This window comes from Larimichthys crocea, chromosome XII (genome assembly GCF_000972845.2).
Source record: "Larimichthys crocea isolate SSNF chromosome XII, L_crocea_2.0, whole genome shotgun sequence".
Lineage (NCBI taxonomy): Eukaryota > Metazoa > Chordata > Actinopteri > Sciaenidae > Larimichthys > Larimichthys crocea.
Window position 1 is genome coordinate 23,978,342 of NC_040022.1, and position 14,801 is coordinate 23,993,142.

At 38.8% G+C, this 14,801-nt stretch overlaps 1 protein-coding gene and 1 pseudogene across 1 annotated transcript; both read left to right on the forward strand.

Moving 5' to 3' along the window:
• Window positions 1-204: 204 nt before the first annotated feature.
• On the forward strand, window positions 205-4,544 carry LOC113747045 (cytochrome P450 2K1-like; annotated as a pseudogene).
• Window positions 4,545-9,306: 4,762 nt separating this feature from the next.
• On the forward strand, window positions 9,307-12,488 carry LOC113746992 (cytochrome P450 2K1-like). Its single transcript, XM_027284708.1, has 9 exons — window positions 9,307-9,615; window positions 9,810-9,972; window positions 10,118-10,267; window positions 10,370-10,530; window positions 10,996-11,175; window positions 11,258-11,399; window positions 11,509-11,693; window positions 11,825-11,966; window positions 12,060-12,488. Exons 1-9 carry the CDS (start codon window positions 9,424-9,426, stop codon window positions 12,245-12,247), a joined length of 1,503 nt encoding a protein of 500 aa, XP_027140509.1. The 5' UTR covers window positions 9,307-9,423; the 3' UTR covers window positions 12,248-12,488.
• The last annotated feature ends 2,313 nt before the right edge of the window (window positions 12,489-14,801 follow it).

Here is a 14,801-nt window from a genome sequence, read left to right on the forward strand (position 1 = left end):
ACCAAGTCTTGCTGTAAACCAGATCGGGTCGGCACATGTGTTGTAAGCTGATATAAGATGTCAGAGTGTCCGTGAGTTCATGCCAAGTCTGTGGCTGCACCCTCAAGACACACCAATCAGTGCGTTACAGAGAGGCTGTTAAATTATTATCCTCACAGTCTGACCACAGACTTAGCAGATTTGAGTTTCTGCCTGTATGTTGGGATGGACTGGATTGAGCCCAGATTTGCACAGGGGACAAAGAAGGACGGGGAAACTCCTATGGTGGATAAAAGGGATTAAAGTCTATGAAAATAGTCTCTTTCCTTAAATTGTGACATCTGTTACACACCACCCTTTGTTTATGTAAAAGAGGATTGCGCCTCCCGTGTTTTCCCTTTCCACAGAGTGTGTTGTGATTTGTTTGTTTTGTTGTGGAGCATATGATGAGAGAGGTGCAGAAAACAAAACACAAAAAGTACCAGAGAGCACAGTACTGAGGCAGCCATCTGCAACGCCTCTTGTATCACGGTAAATTTATAAAATGTCCCTCACACTGTCTCCTATTTTTTTCCAGCTTTCAAAGAAGTATGGGTCAGTATTTACAGTATACCTGGGAACCAGTAAAGTGGTGGTCCTGACTGGTATAAGACAGTCAAAGAGGCTCTGGTCAACATGCAGAAGAATTTGGAGACCGAGGCTCTGCCGATATTTTATATGAAGGTCATGGTAGTCCTATTTACAGTATTTTACGTAATCCAAATAAAAAAATGTTAAATAGTTATAGCTATAAAAATGGTCATTATTTGATAAACACTGTTTTAATATCTGTTCTATATATATATTTATACTATATATATACTTTTTTTTTTTTTTTTATTTTTAGTCAAGTCACTTATTTCAATGCCGCCATATGTACAGGACATACAGAGAATTAATTGCGTTTTCCTCTATCCCGGTGCAAACAGCAATAAACATGAAATATAAAATATAAGTAAAAAAAAGATTAAAATTTTAATAAATATAAAGATATCTAAAAAAAGACACCGTGGCAATCTAGAAGATGTACATAGCAGTAAGTAATGGTAAATTGCGTATACAAAACAGTATAAACAGAACAACAGTAATATAATAGGCGTATAAACATATTAGTGAAGATATAATTTATTGTAATTATATATAATTATCATTGCTATATTATCTAAGCAAAAAATAATTATATATTAATACTATATATATTATATATAATATATATATATATAATATATATATAGATATATATGTTGAAAAACAGCAGTGATGTGTATTTGGTGATTTATAGCAAAGATTCAAACTACAGTCCTTTAGCAGCACAGAACTTGTTTTTGAAAGCCACATGGACGTGCAAAAGATCTGCTCCTCTCTGTAGTTTAACTTGTGTTAATGTTTGATAGGGATTTGTTTGCAAATGGAGAATCGTGGAAAGAGATGAGGCGTTTTGCCCTCACCACCTGCGAGATTTTTGGAGGGGCAAAAATAGCTGAGGATAAATCGTGGAGGAATGTCACCACCTGATCCAGTTGTTTGAAGACATAAAGGTATCGTTAATGTATGTGATAATGCTGACAAGTGTTCTGAAAAATATGTTGTCTTAAAAATGTAATTATTCTACAGGGAAACCATTTGATAAACATGTCCAGTGAATTACGCAGCATCCAATATCATCTCCTCCATTGTGTATGGAGCGGTTTGAATACAATGACCTCCGATTCAAAAACTTGGTGGAGAGAGCAACGAGAACATACGCATCACTGGCTCTGCATCATCCACGTAAGCAGGATTGCACACCATGCTAGTAAGTAAGCCAAGGTAACTGACAAATTTTAGTAACTAGCCGGATTTAGCCTGGAAATTTTGACCTGGAAACACTATGCATACTTTAATTTCACGCAGGGTTGACAATGCTAGGTCTTGAGACCGGATTCCCAAAAGATTATCAAAATACTTTGAAATGCTGCTTACCGTTCACTGATAACTTTACAGGAATAATTCTCCATGTAGGCTAATGTGCTTTTACAGTTATGTGGCAATATTTAAATCTCTCAAATTGCTATAGAATATTGTTATAATTGTTTTTTTGTTGTTGTTTTGTACAGCTTACAACATGTTTCCTAGGCTTCTCGGTGGTTGAAAAAACCGACAGAAGATAATAAAAAATGCTGGATGACTATCAGGGATGTAAGAGTTAATCAAGCATCTGAAAGAGACTCTGAACCCTCACACATGTGGGGGTTGTAGAGCTGTTTCCTGATTCGGAAGCAGAAAGAAGAGGTAAAACGTTTGTCCTTTCTGTTTTTCATCTAACAAAAATAACAGCAATGTTTGCACATGTCCATTTTTAATGACAGGTGGGTGTTATTTTTCTTAGACTCTCACGTATTGACACTTCTACAATGAGAACAACCTGATATTTTCAGTGACCAACCTTTTTGCTGCTGGTACTGATACCACAGGAACTACACTGGATGGGTTTGCTGTTTTGGCCAAATATCCACAATACAAGTAAGGGGAGAGATGATGCTTTTGAATTTGAAATTTTCAGCTGCGGAGCCCCAGTTGGAGTGCTGTGTAAACATTAATATAAACCAAATGCCAATGGTTAACATACACAAATGATTAGTTGAATAATTACAGTTATATATAGGCTATAGGTAATAGGTAACAGACACCTCTTTGGCTGTTGTTATGGGAATTTTAAAGAAAACCCTTAAATAAGGAGGATCGGATCAAGCTAACAAAGTTTAAGTTGATTTATTGTTATGTACAAGAGGGCGTTCACAGTGCAACACACTAAAGGGTTACAGGAAAAAGGTCACTGAGGAGCTATGACAGGTTGGTTAACATTTTCCAAAAATGGGCTGGCTCAACCCCTGTAAATGTTACGACAATTTGCACTAAACAGTTTCTTCAGCTATCCCCTAATCGTAGCCAGTATGTCCCCACTCTAGATGTCCCTCTCTGACCTGTCCCTGGGCCTCATTCTGTTCTGAAATCCCTATGTAGCGGCCGTTTCCAAAGGCCCAAGTGCCTTGGCCACTAGTCAACTGGGGGAACTTGTTCTTATTTTGACGCGTCCATAAACAAGCCCAATTCTCTTGCGAAACCCGCGTGAATCCGAAGAGAGAAGATGAACTTGAACTGCTTTATTTGAACATTAACACGTAAAAAATACAAAAAATTCACAAGGTCTGACGGAGTCTGACGGACTCTGACGGTAAAAACTTATTTCGACCACACCCCAGTAGACTTTTTAAGACCATTCAAATACCACCAAAAAAAACCCCATGTCTCTTTTAGCGCCCATGCGCACTGACTATGCATGACGGCATTAACAAAATAAAACTACCGTACTTAGTGGCTCTTACACCCTATCTTTATCCACATTAACCTGACTTACCTTACCCTGCCAGTCTCAGTAAAACAGCAATAAAGGGAAGTACCCTCAAGACTGTAATAATATAGGAAAAAACATTGTATAAATGAAACATCTAAATAGCTGTGTTCCTAATTTTTATAACAGCTGTGAAATGCTGCAGTTCCTCAAATGGCCACATGAGGCCGCCTACAAAAGCAAGTCAATCTCCATATTAAAATGCCCAATTACAGCCAAAGTTAACATGTTTACAGTCTGTACATCTATGTTAACATTTATCTCAAAGCCAACTGTGACAAAGAACAGTCAGAGAGCTGCTAGCATAGATGTGGACCTTCAGTCTTGTTTAAATAAATGCAGACAAACAATATAACTTGCCTTTTTTTGTGTTTTCAGACCAAGAAGGAGGAGCTGAGCAGGGTGGTAGGAAGCCATAGGTCCGGGTAGATGACAGAAAAACCTGCCATACACTGATGTGTCTCCATGAGACACAGAGACTGGCCAACATTGTCCCATGGCTCTGCCTCACAAAACCAGCCGAGACGTCACCTTTCGGGGTTACTTTATCGAAAAGGTTGAGTACTCACATTTGTTCAGTATTTACTCTAACTAACCTTTTAACCCTAAGCCTAACTTAGCATAAAAAAAAAACGTGACTAAGAATTCAATGATAAACCTGCTCCTTTACCACACAGGGGACCACCGTGTTTCCCTTGCTTACTTCGTCCTGTATGATGAAGTGAATGGCAAAGCCCACACACTTTCAACCCTTCCCACTTTCTGGATACGGAGGGTAAATTTACAGGAGAGATACCTTCATGCCCTTTTCTGCAGGTACAGCAGCTTGAGTTTTTGTTGTTTTGGAATTACAGAGCTTTATACAGCATGATCCAGTTTAACGTTTGGCAAAACTCTTTATTTCTTCAGGTCGCAGGGTGTGTCTGGGAGGGTCTGGCTAAGATGGAGCTTTTTCTCTTTTCACCTCCCTCCTCCAGCGCTTTCGTTTCATCCTCCACCTGGAGTCACAGAGGATGGAACTGGATCTGTCACCAGCTGTGGGTCTCACCCTAACCCCTCACCTCATGAGCTGTGTGTGTCAGTCGTCAGTGGGGGAGAGCTGGATGATATCGTACATGTCTTTGCCATTGCATGACTATATTCTTTACTGATGGCATACTGAGCAAGCCAGCAGAGGTCCCCATCGTCAAGAGCAAGATTAGTAGTGATTTAATTAGGAGTGAATGGTGTCTAATGTTTTCAGTGATTGTACACATTAGATTAACAATTTAGAGGGACCTGGTTGTGTATGTTTCTGAGACCCCTAATTTGCCTATAATTATTTCGTCTCTGAACTTGTAATTTGTCAGGAGTTTCATTTCTTGTCAGAAATCATGTAATTTAATACATTTAGACTATATAAATTTAGATTATTTTGCCTCAGCTTCCATACTTATGTTCAGTTAGTGTTCAGTTATTGCAGCCCAGATGATTTTATATCATGACTGAAAATTGCCCCTACAGCACCAGATGTGTGAATGTCAAATAAAAACATCCTTTACGCAGGAATAAAACTTGTCACATTTTTACCTTTTAACACAAATTCATGAACCTACAAACTTGTCGCAGTGCAGTTGTAGCTCAAATAACCTACCTTGCTGTGAAAGCACTACAGTCTCCATTCTCCACAATGTGTAACAAATATTTAAAAAAGCTAGCATTGTTTTCACAACAAATTATATTTGCAGTTGAATGGGGTATAACTGTGTAAATATCTTTGAACAAAACAGCCAGCCCTCCAGATAGCATTGTTTACATCAGGGGTGTCAACTCATTTTGGTCCAGGGGCGCCATACAACTATATATGAGCTCAAGGGGGGCAGAGCCAAAAATCACCTGCATAAATTTGAAAAAATAAAAAAAAATAGAGATAAAAAAATGTTACTAAAAACAAGGTGCAATACAAAATCTTTTTTATTTAAAGAATTTTCTACAATAAAATAAAAAGTAACCCTGAGGCTTTAAAAGTAAGAGCAATTTCAAGTTGTGCAGTAACACATCACAATAGTTCAAAATGTGCCAAAAAAGCTCAACAATGTTTGTCATATCCACAGCAGCATGACTGGAAGGCATGGCTTGGATATTTGAACAATATAGCTTTGAACATAAAAAAAATATTAAGAAATGTTCCAATTACATCATGACAAATGAAATTCAAGTTGAGCTCGTTGAACCAGGAAAACATTGCCACTCCCATGGCAACTTGCTGAATAAAGTCAACACCTCAATAAATTCAACTCTTGTGTAAACTTAGGAACATAATGTGAAAATAAATTGAAAAATAATAATAAAACATACACATGTGATGTGTACAATTATTCTTCCTAGCTCTTGTTGCCGTATTTGTCGCTATGCAGACTCTCGTTGGCGTTTAAGATTGTGTTCCTTTAGCAAAGCCACTTGCTGCATGCACACCAAACACAGGTTTCCATTCATCTCCGTGAAAAAATACGAATCAGTATGTGGGCGATATATCGAATATACTCGATATATCGCGGTTTGTTCTACGTGAGATGTATGAAATGACTATATCGCGACCATCGAGTACTTGTCACGTAAATGTTTTAAGTCGTCAGATTTAATTCTCGGAGTTTTGTCTGTGTCACTCACTCCTGGTGCTGCTACAGCACGCAGCACACTGGCCCGCCCACCCGAAAAATCCCTGCGCGCATGCGTACTTTTTGTATCAGGTTGAGGGAGAGTGAAAGTGAAGAGCCCGAGCGCGTTAATTGAGATGGAGACGGGACTGGTTCCGAAGAAAACACATGCGGTCACGCCAGCCGTCTCTCGTTCGCGTGGCCTCGCAGCTGCTCCAATATTTTCAAGTGGCGCCCTTATTGCCGACTTATGTTAAATACTTTGAGAAAACTGGGAAAGTCAGCGCTAGCTTCTGCAGCGTGTGACACTTCCGGTTTTCAAATAAAGCGTGGGTGTTAAATTTATTAAAGGTTTATTTATAAAATATGAAGAATGGTTAAAATTTGATTAAAAAAAGTGTGTTTCATAACCAGTATGTACCTGCACTGCTTCAGTGCTCATATGTACATTATGAATATATTAAAAATCTATAAAAAATATGACAAGTGTTAAAGCTAAAAAGAGGTGTGTCTCATACAGCAAGTGTAATCTACTGTTCTACATTGCTTCTGAGCATTACAATGCTTCAAGTTAAATGACATTATTTATTAGAAATAATACAAAACAACAACAACAACAAAAATATCGAGATATATCGGTATATCGCGATTATAGCTTAAAAATATCGAGATATTGGTACAGGCATATCGTGCAGCCCTAGAATCAGTCCATTTTTCCTGGAAGTCCGACCACTCAGCGTCCACCTTTCTCTTTTTCGACAGCGACATTTTCCACCAAGGGTGTCAGGTTGAAAACAAGTGTCCGCTACCTGCTCTCAGAGAACCGAGCCTTCATGCGCCCTCTAGTGGGCACATGCGGTGTTAAGCTAACCGGCGCGCACAGGATGCAGTGCCACGCAGGGTGCGTCATGATATTATAAAAAATAATAAAATTATGTTTATAACAATGAGCCGTGGGCCGGATGAAAAAGCTAGGCTATCTTTGACACCCCTGATGTAGACGTTCAGGAAGGGCTCAGCATGCTCAAAGTTACCGGTTCAATGATTGGAAATACGGTTGGCCAGAGATCCCTCCTCTTCGAGGGGTGGTCTCAGCCAGGGACGTCACTAGGTTAAGAAACTGGGGTGGTAGCCCATAGAGGAGAAAAGTTGCGCGCCATGCGCGCTGCGAAAATTTTTTCAGAGCACCCATTAAAGCTGTGTCAATCAATTGATTAATCTAAGACGTGACGCCTCCATACACCTTCAGCTCTTTACCAGCTAAACAACACCAGTTAAATTGTGCTAAAATACAAATAAAACAATTGCAGGTGCCATACATACCTGCACAAAATGAGAGGGCAAGTGTTTCAAACTCATCATCATGGAAACATTTACAGGAGAAGACTGTTCTCTAACCACCACCCTAGACTTACCAACATCTTCATAAACCAGGCCATCACGATGGTTAACTCCCCTGCCCCTCTTTCACCCATCCTATTTCCCTCCACTGCCAGAAAAACTAGAAATTGCACCAATGTGGAGCCATTAAACCAGGAATGAAAACTTGGTCTCAACCCCTATGTCTTGCCCATTATTGCAATATACTTTCACTTACATATCTTTTAATAGTCCACACTGCTTTGCAATAACCATGTTTCTCTCCATCTTTGTGTGTGTGTGTGTCCTGCACCGGCTTTGTCTTTGATAGATTTTCTTATAAAATATGGTGTAACCTAAAATACAAGTTGTTATAAATCGTCAGTAGACAATAGCATAATTGCAAAGAAGGATATCCTTGGCACCTTTTCATATTGGTCTTTTGACAAGTTTTAATGGAAATAGCAATGATGTAGTATGAAACAGAAGTCATCTCAACTAGCTAGCAGCAGCTAGGAACTTTCAGAGCTGGCCAGCTGGGATTCAAACACGGAACATTTTGGTTTATTAATTACATGGAACTTTTCTGCTGTTAGCTAAGTGTTACTACCAGCAGTGATGAATGCTTACTTTCTTGAAAAAGGCTCTAATGTCCATCCTTCACCCATGCGTTCGCGCTCTGCTCTTGCGTGAGGTTCGGCTCTGTGTACTTCAGAGGTAAACACGCAAGCGGCAGTGAGCAGGGTCGCATGGAAAACATGGACTGGAATTTCAGTGATGTGGGCGTTCTCTATATGAAAAAGTGGAATGGACTGAAGGGGCTCTCTCTACCGTACCCGATGAAATGAGATTTATGATCATATTTAAGTGAATAATGACAGTTTATATGATTATTGTTTTAAACTCATATTCTGGCCACTTTGTATTGCATAAATAGGCATTTTTTTGTGAAAAAAATTTTTAATAAATAAAAATAATAATAAAACACCACCAAATTATTTAGGGGGGCTTGAGAATATTTTAGGGGGGCTGCTCTCCTGATTAGAGCAGGCAGAAGCCCAGTGGCGGCCATTTTATCAGTTATTGGCACAGAGACAGCAGAGCAGCTAGCGTGTTAGCTTGCTAACCTGATGAGTATCTGGTGAATACTACTTATTTAGACATAGTAATACTATTGTCATGTTTATCTGTATTGTGTTTTTTAACTTGCTGACTGTTCTTGCTTAACCAAGATAGTGTCAACAATTGTCCAGTTTGTTACAAACGTGTATGAACTGACAAATTAACTCATGCTCTGAGTATCACACCTCAAGTGCAATCCTAAGACCAAAGGGCGGGATGTTGGGTCCACGGGGAATCCAGATATGAATTTCATGCATTGTGTGAATTGAACTGGTCTTTAACTAGACCTGTGTAGATCGGAAACACACACACACATTCTTTATAACACAAACCCAAACATGCACGCTCTCACAAGAGTGAATGCTACCAACCTGTTCTGTGCTCAGCACCAAAACCTACTAGCTGTTGATGTGGTAATTTTGGTGGTAATTATTAATCAGAATTAAAAAATCAACAGTTTGGTGTATTTTATGACACTGAAATTATTGGGCTATCAGTTCCTTTCTTTAGGAGTTGGATGCCAAGGTACTTTAATTATTTAATTGAGGTAATCATTTGTTATTAATGTTTGATGATATGATAGCCAAAGCTAATTGATCGCACCTTCATATTTTGGTGCCCCTTTAAACCATTTGGAATCCCCAACACTGATCAAGAGGGCCAGCTCTGTCCTAAACTTCTTATTTGCCAGTAGAAATGGTTTGTGTTGTCCCTCCCAAGTGTAAATAAGAAGAAGGCGGGATTGTATAGTCTATGAAACCATATAAGCTGCTGTGAAGAAGCAACCTGCCGTTATCCTTTCATTTCAATGAGGAACATAAACTAGCTGTAAAGACAGTGTTCAGTGAAAACGTTTATATTCCTGAAACGATTCAGCTTCCAGGTGACTGTAGGATCATGTTGGAACATCTCTTTCAGTCCTGCACTTCAGCCTCCTTGCTGGCAGCCATTGTGGGCCTGCTGGTCCTAAACTTTCTTCGCTCCAGCTTCAGCTCCCAAAATAGGGAGCCTCCAGGACCTACACCTCTCCCCCTGCTTGGTAACTTCTTTCAGGTGGATTTCGACAATCTTCACATCTCTCTTGCTGATGTGAGTTGATGTTGTTTGACAGTTCTTTTGAATTGTCGATTCTTTCCATTTCTTTGATAGAAGACAGTTTCACTTTTATGTTAGTAATTCTATCACCTGTATACGCAAATATGTTTTTAGTGTAGGTCACCAAACTATATTTCTAATTGAGGACTGTGATTTTCACTTTAGCTTCCCTCTGCTCATCTTTTTAGCTGTCCAAAACATATGGATCAATTTTCACCGTCTACCTCGGACTTAAGAAGGTTGTAGTGCTGACAGGATACAAAGCAGTCAAAGAGGCTCTGGTCGGCTATGCTGATGAGTTTGCAAATAGAGATATTATTCCAATTTACAATGATTTCTCCCCAGGACATGGTAAGAAAATGTCTTTATATTTAGGAAATTGCTTTTGAACCTGTGCTTAAGAGGTTAACCTTTTATGGAGCTAACCCAACCCTCTAACCCTAAATAATTGGCTTTGGCTTAAGAGGATAAACAAGCCATCCACTTTTGTTTCCAGGCATAGTATTTGCCAATGGCGACTCATGGAAAGAAATGAGGCGTTTTACTATTTCTACACTGAAAGATTTTGGGACGAGCAAAAGGATTAGTGAAGCAAGAATCATTGAAGAGTGTAACTACCTGATTGAAGAATTTGAGAAGCATGAAGGTAACATTACAACCACTACCCCTTAAGCATTGTCCCTCATATACAGTTGATAGACTATATCTATCTCTTGTTCTAACTTGGTCCAACTTTCTTTTCTGTCAGGTAAACCCTTCGACAATTCCAGGGTAGTTTCTTATGCAGTTGCAAATATTATATCGTCCATCATGTATAACACGAGGTTTGACTACAACGACCCTATCTATCAAAGTATAGTGGAGAGAGACCAGGAGACCATCGCTCTGATGGGATCAGCTTCCCTTCAGGTACTACAGTGTGACTTAATGATTATAAGAAGATTTTACATTGTCGTGCTTAAGAACTTGTCAAGAAGAGATTATTGTTATATTGCTGTTGTAGTAAATATTTGGTAAAATGTAATTATTATTCTTACTTATTATTTATATTTGACATTTTTGCATGTTCAGCAGTGCACTGACTAAAATCTCTCTCTGTCACATTAGCATCACTAACTAACTGAACAGTTTCTTCATTTTATTACATATTATTATACCTAAACCATAATCAGTCCCAAATTGCATAGTTGTTTCTGGAGAAATGTTGGAATCCACAAACTTGTAAAATAAAGCATCTTTAAATGTTTTTTAAATTTTTGAAATTTTGAATTTGAAAATTTGAATGAAACCAGCTGATACTCAAGATCTCATTGCCCTTGATAATTATGTTAAATCCTAAAATAATTAGAATGTTTGTATTGTGGTCTATTACAGATATACAACACGTTTCCTTGGTTGCGCCCAATTCTTAAGAACTGGAAGCTTTTGATGAAGATTATAAGGGAAAACGAGGCTGAGTCAATGAAAATCATAGCAAATCTGGAGGAGACTCTGAACCCAGAGACGTGCAGATGCTTTGTTGATGCATTCCTGGCCCAAAAGCAAAAACTAGAGGTGAGGTGCCCCCACTCCTAGGCTGATAATACAGATCAGTGAATTATTAAATATAACTCTTCTCCTCTGGATGTTATACCAGGAGTCTGGAATCAAGGATTCACACTATCATTATGAGAATCTGCTTCAGACAGTGACAAATATATTTGCAGCTGGAACGGACACTGCAGGACATACACTTCAGTGGGCTTTGCTTTTCATGGCAAAGTATCCTCATATTCAAGGTACAAAAAACAAAAAACATCACACATCATTTCAGCTAGCACTCTGAATTTTGGGTTAAAGAAGCACTTCATATTTATCAGATTGAATTTATATTTCACATACATCCAGACAAGGTCCATGAGGAACTGAGGAGGGTGATTGGAAGCCGTCCGGTTCGAGTAGAGGACAGGAAGAACCTCCCATACATTAATGCTGTCATCCATGAGTCACAAAGACTGGGTAACGTTGGCCCCCACTATGTTCCTCATCAAGCCAGCCAAGACGTCACTCTGAATGGGTACCTCATCAAAAAGGTCTGTCACCCACATCAATCCAAATCACTACATTTTTGCTTTTGTTAGATCAGTTTCTCTCTGAAATTTGTTGAAAGCATGACTTTGTTTTAGAGATTTTATATCATACAACCCACTCACTTTGCCAACAGGGGACTCCTGTGTTGCCTATTTTTTATTCTGTCCTATTAGACAAGAATGAATGGGAGGCCCCACACACATTCAACCCTTCTCACTTCCTGGATAAGGACGGTAAATTTATCAAAAGAGATGCCTTCATGCCCTTTTCTGCAGGTAAAGCCACTTTTTTCACTACAAATAAATATAATTAACTTATTATAAAGATATAATCCAGTTTAACTTGGGGCAACTCTTTTGTTCTTGCAGGTCGCAGGGTGTGTGTGGGAGAGGGTCTGGCTAGGCTAGAGCTCTTTCTCTTTTTCACCTCTCTTTTCCAGCGCTTTCGCTTTACTCCTCCACCTGGAGTTACAGAGGATGAACTGGATCTCACTCCAGTTGTGGGCCTCACCCATGCTCCTACACCTCATAAACTGTGTGCCATCAGCCTTCAATGAGGAAGAGAGCTGGAGCATATGATAAATGTCTTTGCCAATGAAATGGTTTTATCATATATTGTATGTTAGCATTATTGACAATATTATACTGTAATTTAATGTATTGTTAAATGCAACCTTTGAAATCATGTATCAACTATCAGTCTTGAATTTGCTTAATTACTGAAAATGCTTACAGAATTGGGCAGATTTTCAAAATATAATCCAATCTGGTCTGTCTGTGAAATATGTCATAATAAACTACTATTCTATTCCAAACGTATTACCACTTTCTTATTATATTATTTCCTTTTACTGTTCTCTGTTAATAACTTAATCACGTGTTTAAATGCAAGACAGTTTTTGATAAAATGATAAATGATATGTGAATGATAATTGTGTAAACAGCAGCAGAGATATTGCAGCTGTTGGGCAGCTGGTAGACGTTGAAAAGTAAAACAAATAGAGGAATAGAAGAAGCAATTATGTTTTAACATAACAGCCAACCCTCGAGGTATAGCATTGTTGTCACAGTAAATTATATTTGTAATGGGGGATGGAAGATACAACTGTGCAAACACATTTGAATACCCTCCGGTATAGCATTGTTTACATGCAAAAATATAACAACACATTTGTATTTTCTTAGTCTGGAGAAACTACATTGAGATAGGGTTTGTTGCTTATGGGCAAATGTCCACATATACAAGGTGCGTAGAGCAATGATGCTTGTGAATTTTACATTTTCACCTGTGGTTGCCCCCCCCCCCCAATAGGTCTAGCTGCCTAACTACATATCTGATTCCAAAAAAAAGTTGGGTGATGTAAATCATAAATATAAACCGAATGCAAAAATTTGAAATTTGCAACATTCACGACATTACAGACAAAAATGAAGATGAATCAAAATTCTTTTGTTGGCTAATGCTTCCTTGGTAGCTTGTATGCTGCACATAGCTCTTTTGAACAGACTGCGCTTTCATACATACAGTCTTCAGGTGTGTGTGTGTTTGTTGAAGGTAACCCACCCCCAAGCACCCTTTGTTGTTTATATTGTATAATTAATCACCAAAGTTGTGGTATATACTTTAGTGTGTAGTAATTTTTGTGTATTTCTCATTGTGTGTGTGTTTGTGCCAGTCTGTCTGTCACTCTCTTCCTGATTATCTTTTAGTCGAAGTTAGCCACTAAAAAAGTGTCTGTCACAGGAGGCTGTGACAGACACTTTTTAACATTCTGAAAGCAATTACTTCTTCACGTACAGGATTCAGTATTGCTGGGGATGTCACAATAAATACCCAAACCAGAGACAACATGTGTGTCTGTACATAAAACTGGTATACATAAATGAAAAGATACAATATATACAAATAATTACTCAAGAACATTAATAACAGGATTAGACACCACTCTAGATATTCCTACAGAAACCTGAGACGATTCTTGGCATTGTAGCAGCCATACTAACAGACTTACTAACAAAACCCAACATTGAACAGACTAACCAAAATTAAAAGAACTCACATAAAGAATAGAGGATTGTTTGAACACTAACACTTGTAGATTTGTTTTGTTTTGTTGCATAAGAATTGACAATATTGTTATTAAGGGAGAATGAGCATTCAGTACCCAGAGTAGTGCTGCTACTCCTTTGCAATTGAGGACGGGTTGATACAACCATGTTAATATTTTTGAACAAAACAGTCAAGGTATAGCATTGTTTACATGGCACAATATATTTGCAATGGGGGAGGTGGGGATAGGCAGATGAGGGGAGGCATATTCTCAGTACACAACCATCACAACCATCACTTGTGGTTCCTATAGTTTCCAAAAGTAGATTGAGAGCCAGAGCTTTCAACTATCAGGCTCCTCTTCTGTGGAACAAACTACCATTCTGGGTTCGGGAAGCAGACACGGTCATCACCTTTAAGAGTAGACTTAAGACTTTCCTTTTTGATAGAGCTTATAGTTAGGGCTGGCTCAGGTCATTCCTTAGTTATACTGCCATAGGACTAGACTGCCAGGGGACTCTCTCTCTCTCTCTCTCTCTCTCTCTCTCTCTCTCTCTCTCTCTCTCTCACCATCTGTAAACATACATGTCTCATTAATGCATGTTACTAATTAAACTTCCCTGGAGTTTCTGTTTTCTGTCATCCAGCAGGTTCTCGTGGATCGTGGCTGCTGCTGTGGTCCTGCATGACGTCCACTACATATATTACCACTGTCATTATTGCTCCCATATCTCCATTACAGTTTATAGTTAGTTGATGATTTGCTGCTGCTGTGCATCTGTGTCTCTCTATCTCTATCACAAGTTCCACTGCTACTGTAATCATTTTATCATTCATTGTCATTCTTTGTCATTTTATCAGTCATTGTAATTGTACAATATGTTTGTGTTGATTTGTTCTGTACATGTTAGATCTATTGCATGTCTGTCTGTCCTGGGAGAGGGATCCCTCCTCTGTGGCTCTTCCTGAGGTTTCTTCCACCTTTTTTCCCTGCTAAAAGGGTTTTTTGTGGGAAAGTTTTTCCTCACTCGAACCGAGGGTCTAAGGACAGAGGGTGTCAC